The sequence below is a fragment of the Pectinophora gossypiella genome, chromosome 18 (assembly GCF_024362695.1).
Source record: "Pectinophora gossypiella chromosome 18, ilPecGoss1.1, whole genome shotgun sequence".
NCBI classification, from domain to species: domain Eukaryota; kingdom Metazoa; phylum Arthropoda; class Insecta; order Lepidoptera; family Gelechiidae; genus Pectinophora; species Pectinophora gossypiella.
Window position 1 is genome coordinate 11,482,437 of NC_065421.1, and position 11,948 is coordinate 11,494,384.

Here is an 11,948-nt window from a genome sequence, read left to right on the forward strand (position 1 = left end):
AAATACGTCATAAGGCTTTTAAAGTCTATAAATAAAAAAGTTATACTCACTCGCTGGTTGTCAGAATGATCTTGATGCACTTCTTCGCGATGCTCCTGTTGGCACAGAGTATGCAGTTCTTGATGAGCGCGTCCACGTGTTTCTCTACAATCTTCACACACTCCAGCTGCTGCGTCTCCAGAGGGTTCATAGCATCCTTGTCCTTGCCCTTTTCAGACTTGGCCAGTCGCATCCTCTGCAGTCTTATCGATATCACCCACAAAAGCAAATCCAAAGCGAGCTTCCGCTTCTCCGAATCACCCTTGCCTATCGAAATCTCGCATAAGTTGTTCAAGAACCCGTTAGATTCCAGCATAGCTATCCTTTGTTGACGCTCCATCGGCACCTCTGTGTGCGGGCACGCTCGCACCGTCAACGAAATCTGATGCAGCCAGTCGCACCCAATGAAGCCAGATTTCTTGGAACTGCTCTCTCCCTTCACAGATCCCTTAGACATGTCCTTCGCTGGATCAAATAGTGTTTTTATATGTATGAGGAAAGTTCTCCCCCTAGCGCGGTATAGGCGCGGGCTGGTGAGGATGAGCGAGCCGGACTGCTGCGTCAAGTCCAGCCCGGAGGACAACAGCAATGGGCCAGCCAGAATCTCGGCGTTGTGCGCCTGTAAGTACTCCTCGCTGTTCACAGGATTCTCCAAGTTCGACATATCCGGATCGATCACCGGGAAGTGCGTCGGAGAATCGGATCGATGTCCGAACGACGCATCCTTTTTATAGCCAATTCCGTGGAGATTTTGCTTGAGCAACGTCACTTGTATTATTGGCAGATTCGCCGTACACGCAGTGTGCAGAGTGAAGCCGAACTCTATATGAGCTAATGATACGCTATACGGTAGCGTGAGCTCTAGCACGTGCTCGTCCCAGGTGGAGGACGTGTTCTGCAGCCTCCACGTCCGGTTGTTCTGGTGGTCGGAGCGCGAGCGCTGAGCGGGCGACAGCTCGCACCAGAAGCCCGGCACCACTGCGCTGTAAGGAACTGTCGTGTTGGTTCCGTAAGACCCTGTCAAAGTAATCAAAGTCTCTAAATCGGACGTGTCTAATTCAGTCTTGTTGGCCACGATCACCGGCGCTGCGGAGGGACTGCCGATCTCCTCCCGAGGCGCTCGCTGAAGCATATCGAAATCTATATTCGCAAATTCGTCCTCGTCTATATCACCCGAAGAATCCTTCTCGCCGTTGTTCAAAGCGTAGAAGTAGATCATACCGTGTTTGGTCGAGACGCTGAGTCGTTCGACAGACGCGCAATAGACGACCGAAGTGAACTGTCCTTTAGGCACTCGCTTTTCTGACAACATTTTGAAGTCTGGCAAGGAATACAGTCGTAAACTGCCGTCGACACCGACAGATGCGAAAGAATACTGTTCTTGTTTGTCCATCGGTAATAAGCACAAGTCTACGGGACTCTCGTTGAATGGTAACTCTTTCATCGAGACGGGATTGTCTTCTAACGTGAATATGGAAGTTTTGTTATTTATTTTGAAGAGAAGCAAGTAAGCTCTCGTGTCAGACTTGTCAGGTTTTTCAGTCGCTTCTGCCACCTCGTCCACATCCATCTTAATATCACCGTCGCCGTCCGTTTCCTCCTCGATTTTGATTTTATCTGGTTCGATACTAGATATCACTACGAGTAAGTGTTCCTTGTCTTCCGTTGGCAGTAGATGTGTAACGCGGGAATCCTCCCTGAGGTTGAGCTTGGCTGGAAGACTAAGACACTGTATCGCTATACCTTGTGAGATCACTTCTTCCTGCGGCGGGTCACTGTCGAAACCGTCGTTGTTGCTGTTACTCACAGCTGTTGTAGTTCCCACTTTGCTGCCGCCGAACGTCGTCACCTTCACTTTCTCCGTGCCGTCGCCGCCTTCGTACCACTTCAGATCTGAAATCTCCAGAGGTCCGTTCATGTTGAGGTAGTGCGTGATAGGGTCGGCCTGCTGCAGCACGGCGTCCGTCTGGTCCGCGAGCTTGGTGCCGACCGACTCGAGGTTTCCGCTCTTCCAGCTCTTGAGTTGTGAGATCTGCCCGACGAAGTCCAGCATGCTGCCCTGCCCGGACTCGGGCAGATCCGGTAACAGGGCCGTGGATGGAGGCGGCGGTAATACTTTAAACTGTTTCGTAAATATAATCTTCTTCGGTTCCCAAGTTTTGCAGTCTTCTTTACTGGAGGACGCGTTGAGGTTGATAACATTGCTGATTTGTTCGTCTATGAGACTGCTCGTGCACTGGGGAAGCTCGGTGTCTTCGTCAGAGTATTGAAAGTATATTTCGTCGTAAATGTTGGCGTCGTCGGTGCGGGCGACGGTGTGCACCTTCTTACTGCCGCCGGGCTTGGAGTTGCCGCTGCTGTTGGATGTGTGGACCACGGTGGTGATGGAGCCGGCCAGCGAGCTATGTATGTCGTACGTGAGGAGGAATAGCATTTTGTTGGTGGGAGCGAGGTTGCTTTTGGCTTCGTTCTGGTCGTTCATGGCTTGTACGGTTTCCTTGGACTTGTCGGATTCGAAGAGGGCCTTGCTGGAGTCTTCCTTGATGGGCTGGTCGGTGTGGGGCGCGGTGCGCGTGATGGTGACGGCGCACACGAGCGCAGGCTTGCTCTTGTTGCTGCCGTTATCCTTGTCGGCGGGGTCCCCGCCCTGCTGCGGGTACGGCTCCTGCCGTGACGTCATGCCCACGAACGCCATCGCTGTCAGCTCCACGCCGTATGTTGCTGAACGACCATAAATAATGTTTAGTTGATAAATAGTTAAGCAAGCAAGAAATAAATATATAGGTTTTATTAAACTACACCGTCTTGAAATTAGTTAATTATATAAGGAGTGAGATAGCAGTCAAACGGGAACCTGTAAATTAAGCTAAATTAAAAAAATACTCACAACTATCCTTCTCAAGACTGGCAGACCAGACTTTATTACTGTCTGTCGCGAGGATCCCGCTGAAGATAGAATCGTATGGCGAGAGGTGGATGAACTTGACGAGCTTGAGACCGCAGTCGAATTTCCACACGTTGACCTTGCCGTCCACAGTGCCTGTCGCTATCAGGTCCCCAGTGTTGCCTTTCGATACCACCGCCACGTTCAGGTTTGGAACTGCGCAGGCGGTTGCGTTTGTGACCTGTGAAGATGGGTTTTATGAGCTCGTATTTGGATTTTAACTCAGTAGCGCTACCATAAAAAAAAAAACAGTGAAAGTAACTGAATCCATGGGGTTTGGAAGTTATAAAATATACAACAATATACTAGAAATGTGTGGACGCTATCATCGATTGGCTTTGGTAATCCGCAAAAATCCTCGCTTTTTCGTTTTTCATCCATACATTTTGAGCATTGTCCTTTGATTTCCTTATTTCTATTTGCAATTTAAATCCGCACTAAACATACCAAACTTGACAGGCATTAATAACACAACCACTCACAGATATAGGTACATTGTGGGTGTACTCTCCTCGCACGAAGGGACAGTTGGGCGAGTGGCGTTCATGCTCGACCCAGGGCTCGTCCGACTTCTCCCAGCAGACGAGACACACCATGCAGGTGAAACACATGGCCCGGTCGTCCCCTGACGGCGACGGTTGGTGGTAGAACCCCGCCTGTGCCATCCGCGCGGGGAGCGCCCATCTAAAGAAATAAAGAAATTATGATGATGAAGAACGAACGCCACACACTAACAATTGATAACAATTGAAAAACATCAGACTCAAAACTCTGAATCAAATCTCAAAATCTGGATGACATGACATTTATTAAACTAGAAAAAAGAAGAACAGTTCTTATAGATAGTCAGAGCAGAACCACAAGTCATTACATGAAAATCAGCCAGACCTGGGGGGTTAAAAAGGCCACATCGCTACAATTCATCTAAAAAGCAATATTAAAGTACGCAATGCAAAATGTCAAATAGCAATATTGGTTTTCTAGAAGAATTGCTTCGATGTGGCGTTTATAACCACCCTGGTGGTACCTTAAGCATGAAGTGGATATTTATAAAACATTGAACATCATTTACACGTTCGTACTTGCCCTTTGTTCGTGTTCGTGAAGCATGATGTCCAAAAAGTACCTATAGCCTAACTCATGGAAGATTAATTACATGTTCCAAAAAAGCGAAGAAAAGCAGTTTATTACTAGGTTATTCCCGCACACAATCTGACGCTATAGTTAATGTGGTAGATCATCAACAAATACATTACAAACTTACAACTCAATAGAGAAAACCATTTAAGTTGCATTTCTTCAAGAAAACCTCGATTTCTATCAAACAATTTCAATCAGGGTAAAAAATACCTATATTGAAACTAGCTCGTCTATTGCGAGGTTTTGTTAACAAAAAACACATCTGAATGTGATTTATCAAAAAGGCGCTTCAATTTCAATTTTTAAATTTTTCCTCGCCTTATGGTTGTCTGGAAGAAATCGCTTTAAGCGATAAGGCCGCCATTTACCATATACCTAGTTTGTAATTATTTCATTTATTTTGGTGCAATAAAGTATTTTTGTATTTGTTGTTTTCACTATAAGACAACGATAAGTAAAAAAAACCTCACTTGTAATCCATATGCGGCCACCGCTTGAAGGTCTCCTTGCGCTCGGCCTCTGAGTACATGACTGGCCGCGACTCCTCATCCCGTGAGCATGGCACCAGCTCGTTGGCCCGCTGGCCCACGGCAGACGCGATAGCCAACGCGGGGATTCGCCGGTTCTGACTCTTCAACTCCTGGACCACGCCTGTCGTCACCAGACGCACCGTTGACTGTGGTAGACAGATTGTCACTGTGCTCCACTGCGACACAAGAGGTGTAAATGTGAATACAGATAATGTCAAGGGGCTGCAAGGAGAAATAAACTACATTTTATAGTTTTGGTTGGTATTTCTACAGATAAAACCACACCAACTGTCAAGGCAGTATCAAATATCACAAAGTATATAAAACAAAATATTTTTTAAAACCCCGTGGCACCCATAACTCATGAAATGTTGTGAAAAATAAACAGGAATAGTTTTTTTTTTATTTACCTCCAATACAATTTTTTTTCAGGATCTTGCGTATTAGCTTTATACTAATTAAATTACATACTAACATAGTTGATATAAATGTAAGATCTTTATCCCTTAATCTGACGAAATACTATAGATTTTCTGGTAAAATTCTTAACGCATGCCGAATTTCGGGATAACAAAAACAAGCTTATCTACGGGAAATCTTTTACCGTTTAAAAAACTGGTATTTATTTAGTGAGGAAGCTTATTTTGCGAAGTTTTGATTACAAAATTCAAAAATACACTCACGAAGTCTTCTCTAAAGCTGCAATAACCTCAAATCTATTACATACATATCTCTAAATCGATAAAATGAACAAGAGCAACTTACTTTCTGTGCCTTGACGCCTTTCCGCACGGGCTCCACGTCAATGGAATTCTTGAGCTCGTTGATGAAGTCACTGAGGCCCTCGATGGACAACACGTCCAGGCTTTGAAGACATTGGTATAGGAGGACAGCCTGCAGACAATACACAGCTGTTATCACACATACTAACTCGATTCTAAGAGTTAAGGACGAACATTTTTTGTTTTGAAAATCACCCCTATAAAACTGCCGCGCGCGACATCCGAAGTCGCGGAAAACTAGTGTAACATGTCGGTTGTGAAGTGGATAACCAACCTCATCAACCCTGGTGCCAGGGTTATTATTGAGCTGCCAATGGCCCCTGACATAATAATAGTGATATGCTATCTTTATCGGTATTTACAGATAATGGCCCCAATTCCTGCAGACACCTCCTAATTTTATTTTATGTTTTACCCGCCATTTTCTTATCCGCCGAAAAGGAAAGGGACGGATTATGTCAACAAGTTAATTTTAAAACGAATGAATAACCCGGGCGAATAAAATAGGCATCTCGCTGGTATGTAATCCGTTTGACGTGCTGTCTACTTAACTCTGTCGGGTTATTGCCCGATGTAAAATTTTTAGACGGTTGTTTTAGATTTCTGCTTAAAAATCACGTGTATTCCATAAATTTTATGCCTTTCGATTACCCGTCCCTTTCTTTTTCAACGGATACGAAAATGACAGGTATAACTTAAAATAAAATTAGATGGCGTCTGCAGGAATTAGCACCAATAGATTTACAAATTAAGATCACGTGGTTTTGCAAGACTAAATGTGCGTGGCTAAAACGAAACAGGAGAAGAGTGGGTACGCCTGTATAGCCGTGAAGCTATTATACCGATATTTGCAGCCATCTAAAGACATATAATGATAATAATAGCTGTCTGCACATTTATATCAGTATCTCAAGCCATATCTTAATGAAGATGTTACTATTCACGTGAGTAATCGTAGTAGACCTACAAGTTATCGCCAGACAAACCTGTCCATTTTTGACACAATACATATTGCATCGGATAGACATAGAGGTGGTATAGCTTAGACCTGTCTGACATCAACTACTTCATCATTTTCATTCTACTTTTTTAAGGTTTATAAAATATTCTAAAAGGTTCTAACGGAAAGAATTAAGAATTTTGTGGCGGCGGAAGAAAAGCTAGTAGTAGATATCGTACGTACAGTCTGTGTTCAGTTCTATCAAAATAAATACACAACCAATCAGTAGTAAAGCCAATAAAAAAGTTAGTGACATAATTTGCTTAATTTAACGTACAACCTAGACTAATTCAAGAAAAACATGTTCAAATTGAGGAATTAAGAGAAAATACCAATAAATTGACAGACTGTGGGTTATTGATCTTAGAAATTGCCTACTTGCAATAATTAAAAAAAAAAACGTGTATACTAAAAAACGAAGGTGCATATTTATAAAATCATATTTAAAGTTTTACATATTTTGGTACTGAAATGTAAGTATATGGTAGACTAGATGTCGCGTGGTTCGCTCGCAGCAAGCTGCTCGCGTGTCCTGTATTAGTTCGAAGCTTTTTCCCGCCATTTTTTACCACGATAGAATTTGATCAAGACTAAAATAGGTCTCGTGAAATCAAAAAAGTTCTAGGTGCTATAGTTTTGCCAGCCCGTAGGGTGTCTCCCTGATGCGGAGCAGTTTTCCAAGATGACGTTCCGATCATCAATTTTACCTCTAAGACATTTTCTGGAAAAACAAAAATTTGTATGGCGGCCATCTTGTTTTTCCGCCATTTTGGTTTTTTTTCAACGGCGATTGGATTTGACTAAGATTTAAATAGGTTTTGTGAAAAAAGTATTGTTCTAGGTGCGATAGTTTCGCCAGGCCGTAGGGTGTCTCCCTGATGCGGAGCAGTTTCTGAAGATCAAGAAGTATTTACATACTCAACATGACCTTCCGATTACGCCCCCATACATTGTTTTTGCCCCCGAGACATTTTCTGAAAAAACAAAATTTTGTATGGCGGCCATCTTGTTTTTCCGCCATTTTGATTTTTTTTCACCCACAGTAGAATTTGACCAAGATTTAAATAGGTTTTGCGAAAAAAAAATTGATCCAGGTATAATAGTTGCGCCAGACTGTAGGGCGTCTCCCTGATGCGGAGCAGTTTTGCAAGATCTGGAAGTTTTCCCATACTCACCGGGAGGTCCCGATCACACCCCCCATACACAATTTTTACCCCCGATACATTTTCTGGAAAAACAAAAATTTGTATGGCGGCCATCTTGTTTTTCGGCCATTTTGTTTATTTTTCACCGGCGATACAATTTGACCAAGATTTAAATAGGTTTCGTGAAATCAAAAATGTTCCAGGTGCGATAGTTTTGCCAGGCCGTAGGGTGTCTCCCTGATGCGGAGCAGCTATCGAAAACCCAGACTTATTTTCATACTCGACATGACGTTTCGATCACATTTCTATACATATTTTTTTCCCCCGAGGCATTTTCAGGAAAAACTAAAAATTTGTATGGCGGCCATCTTGAATTTCCGCCATTTTGATTTTTTTTCACCGGCAAATGAATTTGACCAAGATTTAAATAGGTATCGTGAAAACTAAAAAGTTCCACGTGCGATAGTTTCACCAGGCCGTGGGGTGTCTCCCTGATGCGGAGCAGTTTTTCAAGATCGAGAACTATTTCCATACTGAACAAGACGTTCCGATTACACCCCTATACACAGTTTTTACCTCCGAGACATTTTCTGGGAAAATATTTTTTTGTATGGCGGCCATCTTGTTTTTCCGCCATTTTGATTTTTTTTCACCGGCGATAAAATTTGACCAAGATTTAAATAGGTTTTGTGAAAAAAGAGTCGTTCCAGGTGCGATAGTTTCGCCAGGCCGTAGGGTGTCTCCCTGATGCGGAGCAGTTTTCCAAGATCTGGAAGTTTTCCCATACTCACCGGTAGGTCCAGATCACACCCCCCATACACCATTTTTACCCCCCGACACTCCTTCTGGGAGAACAACTATGTCAGTGAGTCAGTCAGTACATGGGTTTGTAGCTATATATAATATAATAACTAGATGTCGCGTGGTTCGCTCGCAGCAAGCTGCTCGCGTGTCCTGTGTTAGTTCGAAGCTTTTTCCCGCCATTTATTTACCACGATAGAATTTGACCAAGACTTAAATAGGTCTCGTGAAATCAAAAAAGTTCTAGGTGCTATAGTTTTGCCAGGCCGTAGGATGTCTCCCTGATGCGGAGCAGTTTTCCAAGATGACGTTCCGATAACACCCCTATACATCGTTTTTACACCCGAGACATTTTCTGGAAAAACAAAAATTTGTATGGCGGCCATCTTGTTTTTCGGCCATTTTGATTTTTTTTTACCGGCGATAAAATTTGACCAAGATTTTATTAGGTTTGGTGAAAAAAGAATCGTTCCAGGTGCGATAGTTTTCCCAGGCCGTAGGGTGCCGCCCTGATGCGGAGCAGTTTTTGAAGGTCGGGAAGTATTTCCATACTCAATATGACATTTTGATCTCATCCCTCTTTCATCACATTCACCCCGAGGCATTTTCGAGAAAAACGAAAATTTTGTATGGCGGCCATCTTGTTTTTCCGCCATTTTGATTTTTTTTCACTGCCAATTGAATTTGATCAAGGTTTAAATATGTCTCGTGAAAACCAAAAAGTTCTAGGTGCTATAGTTTTGCCAGGCCGTAGGTTGTCTCCCTGATGCGGAGCAGGTTTCGAAGATTGAGATCATTTTCCGTACTCTACAAGACGCTCCGATTACACTCCCATACATAATTTTGACCTCCGAGACATTTTCTGGAAAAACATTTTTTTGTATGGCGGCCATCTTGTTTTTCCGCCATTTTGATTTTTTTTCACCCACTATAGAATTTGACCAAGATTTAAATAGGTTTTGTGAAAAAAGAATCGTTCCAGGTGCGATAGTTTTGCCAGACTGTAGGGTGTCTCCCTGATGCGGAGCAGTTTTCCAAGATCTGGAAGTTTTCCCATACTCATCGGAACATCTTGATCACATCTCCTATACATCATATTTACCCCCCGGCGCTCCTTCTGGGAGAACAACCCTGTCAGTGAGTCAGTCAGTCAGTCAGTCAGTCAGTCAGTCAGTACATGGGTTTGTAGCTTTATATAATATAATATTGCCCACAGTATACTAAGATTGCATGTACAAATACCAATATAATGGAATGCATATTTGAGGAATTGTCAAAGATCTCTAACAGCAGTGAAGATCAATTAGCAGTGAAGCAGTAAGACAGTTCATATCTTACCAATATATATACAATTATACATGTTTATTAGTTGCCTGCACTATAGTTCCCACTACATGATAAAACCAAGCATACTGGAACTACACTAGTCAAAGTGAAGTGAACTTATATATTTACAAGTTCACTTCACTTTGACTTTGTAGGTTACATTAACAATGGTCAATGAGTTTAGCCATCAACTAATGCATTGGCATTGATAAGCTACACTAATTTGTAACACAATCATATTCTTTGTATAGCCCTAGGATATGCTTATTGGGTAGACCCAATACACTCACTCCGCCCCAACAAATGGAAACTTTGGATTACTTTGTGGTCCCTAGTTTGGTTAGGACATCACAGGTTGATCACTTGATTATCCAAAAGTAAGATGATCCATGCTTCGGAAGGCACGTTAAGCTGTTGGTCTGGGTTGCTACTTACTGGTGTAAGTAAGTCAAATCAATTTCTTCCACATGCCAGACAGTGCAGAGACATAATTATCAGACCATTATTATTGCATCCAAGTTTATTTTTGTTAACCTATTTACTATTATGAATTATTGTTAAGTAAAACATTTATACTAGTTATTTCCTCATTCTTTATAATAGAATATTCAGTGAGAACACTATTTGATGAATAAATTGGTGAAATACTCTTAATTTATATGCTTAACACCATTTTACCTAGGTTAAGAAGTATGAAGATCATGGGATAACTTTGTTTATTCATCAAAGTTACTTTGAATTTACTCAAAGCCATTCAATGAGCACATGCATGGTAAATTACCAAACTAACTCGAACTAACAAATTTTTCCTACACACAATATATTGAAAATTAAATATTTTTTCTTTGTTTTGTTTTGGCTTACAAGTTTTGTTTCAATACTATCTTATTCTTCATGATTAGGATCGTATTATGGTAGTGTTGTGATATATATTTGTGTATATATAGCAATCAGTAAAAACAATGCATCTAAATAAAAAAATTGTACAATGATTTTGACCAAATGTTTTTGGACATTTGCAGCAGTTGTAGGAACAAGTTAGTTGTGGACTTACTTCAGAGAGCACGAGCTCGATCCTTATGATTTTGTCGGGTTGTGAGGAGGGCAGGGGCCGCTGTAACGCCGTGTGCAGCAGCAGCACTCCGTTGTAGTCGGTGCGCGCCCCCACGCCGCTGCTGTCCCACACGAACACCCGGTCCGCGCCCGCCGCGTACTCCACGCCGAGTGTACCCCCATCATCTACAACCCAACATTCCGGTGTAATTGGAATTGTTTGTCCAACTGTCAAACGAAACAATGTAGGGCACGGTAAGACGATCACCCCACACTCATCATCGCTTACCCCCTTCACAAATCACCTCAAAACTTAAGTACACAACTAAACAATCCCGAAAAAACCTTTGTTTGACCAATAAGGTGTTATAAACTTACCCGCTGATAGACAAGAGGACTGAAGAATCACACCAGAATTCACATCCAAAACGTGTACACCACCTACGTCAGTCTTCACCAAAATTATATTCAAGTTACTGTGGTACGTTAGAGAAGTAACAGGAAAGTTCATGCGTATATAACCATCTTCTCGTAATATCAAAGAATCATCGCCCATCGTGGCCGTGAACACATCTGTCTATTCTACGTAAACGCCATTTGTAATTTATATTTTTTTATGTCAAATAGTTTGACCTAAAGTGGCCAGAGATAAAATTTATAAATGAGGTATACAATCGACAGAATGCAAATTATTTGTTTTCCAATGTTTTTAGCGAAATTAAGTAAAAATGAAAATAAATATATCACTTATACTTAAAATGTTACAATATTTATTCGCAAAAACAATTTATAATCATTACAAAAAAAGCTCAAAAAGTTATTTTCAGCGCAGACTTGTCAGCTCTAAAAATAAATTTCTACCATTTAACCATAAACAATTATATTCTTTTTAGTAAATTTAGGCCAAGACTCAAATAAAATATAACGAATTATAACGACGACATAACGTAAAAATAATTCACTTTTATTATTGTAAAAAATGCCTTCTTGCGCCGTGACGCGTCTAGGTTCACTGTTCATAGAACAACACAGACCTCCGCGTCTAGGTTAGACGAGCAAATTTAAATTACGTTCGTCATTGTTGAAATCGTCATAGGCAAAATTTATTCCTGTCGATTCGACTTAAAATATCAATCTAATTCATGTTGGATATACATTTCGCCTTCTGAAGCTATTAGTTATCGTTTG

At 41.8% G+C, this 11,948-nt stretch overlaps 1 protein-coding gene across 5 annotated transcripts in view; it reads right to left on the minus strand.

The window, feature by feature from the left end:
• Positions 1–11,353, minus strand: part of LOC126375190 (baculoviral IAP repeat-containing protein 6) — a 50,014-nt gene extending 38,661 nt beyond the window's left edge. For all 5 annotated transcript variants that reach the window (XR_007567542.1, XM_050022059.1, XM_050022058.1 and 2 more), the window contains exons 1-7: positions 11,139–11,353; positions 10,762–10,946; positions 5,419–5,547; positions 4,594–4,829; positions 3,466–3,667; positions 2,927–3,164; positions 51–2,760 (exon numbers count right to left, since the gene is read on the minus strand). Coding sequence is in view for 4 of the 5 variants with exons in the window: in XM_050022059.1 (XP_049878016.1) it covers positions 51–2,760; positions 2,927–3,164; positions 3,466–3,667; positions 4,594–4,829; positions 5,419–5,547; positions 10,762–10,946; positions 11,139–11,316 (3,878 nt within the window). In the remaining variant the exon portion in view is untranslated. The remainder of the gene's footprint in view (positions 1–50; positions 2,761–2,926; positions 3,165–3,465; positions 3,668–4,593; positions 4,830–5,418; positions 5,548–10,761; positions 10,947–11,138) is intronic.
• Between the last annotated feature and the right edge of the window lie 595 nt (positions 11,354–11,948).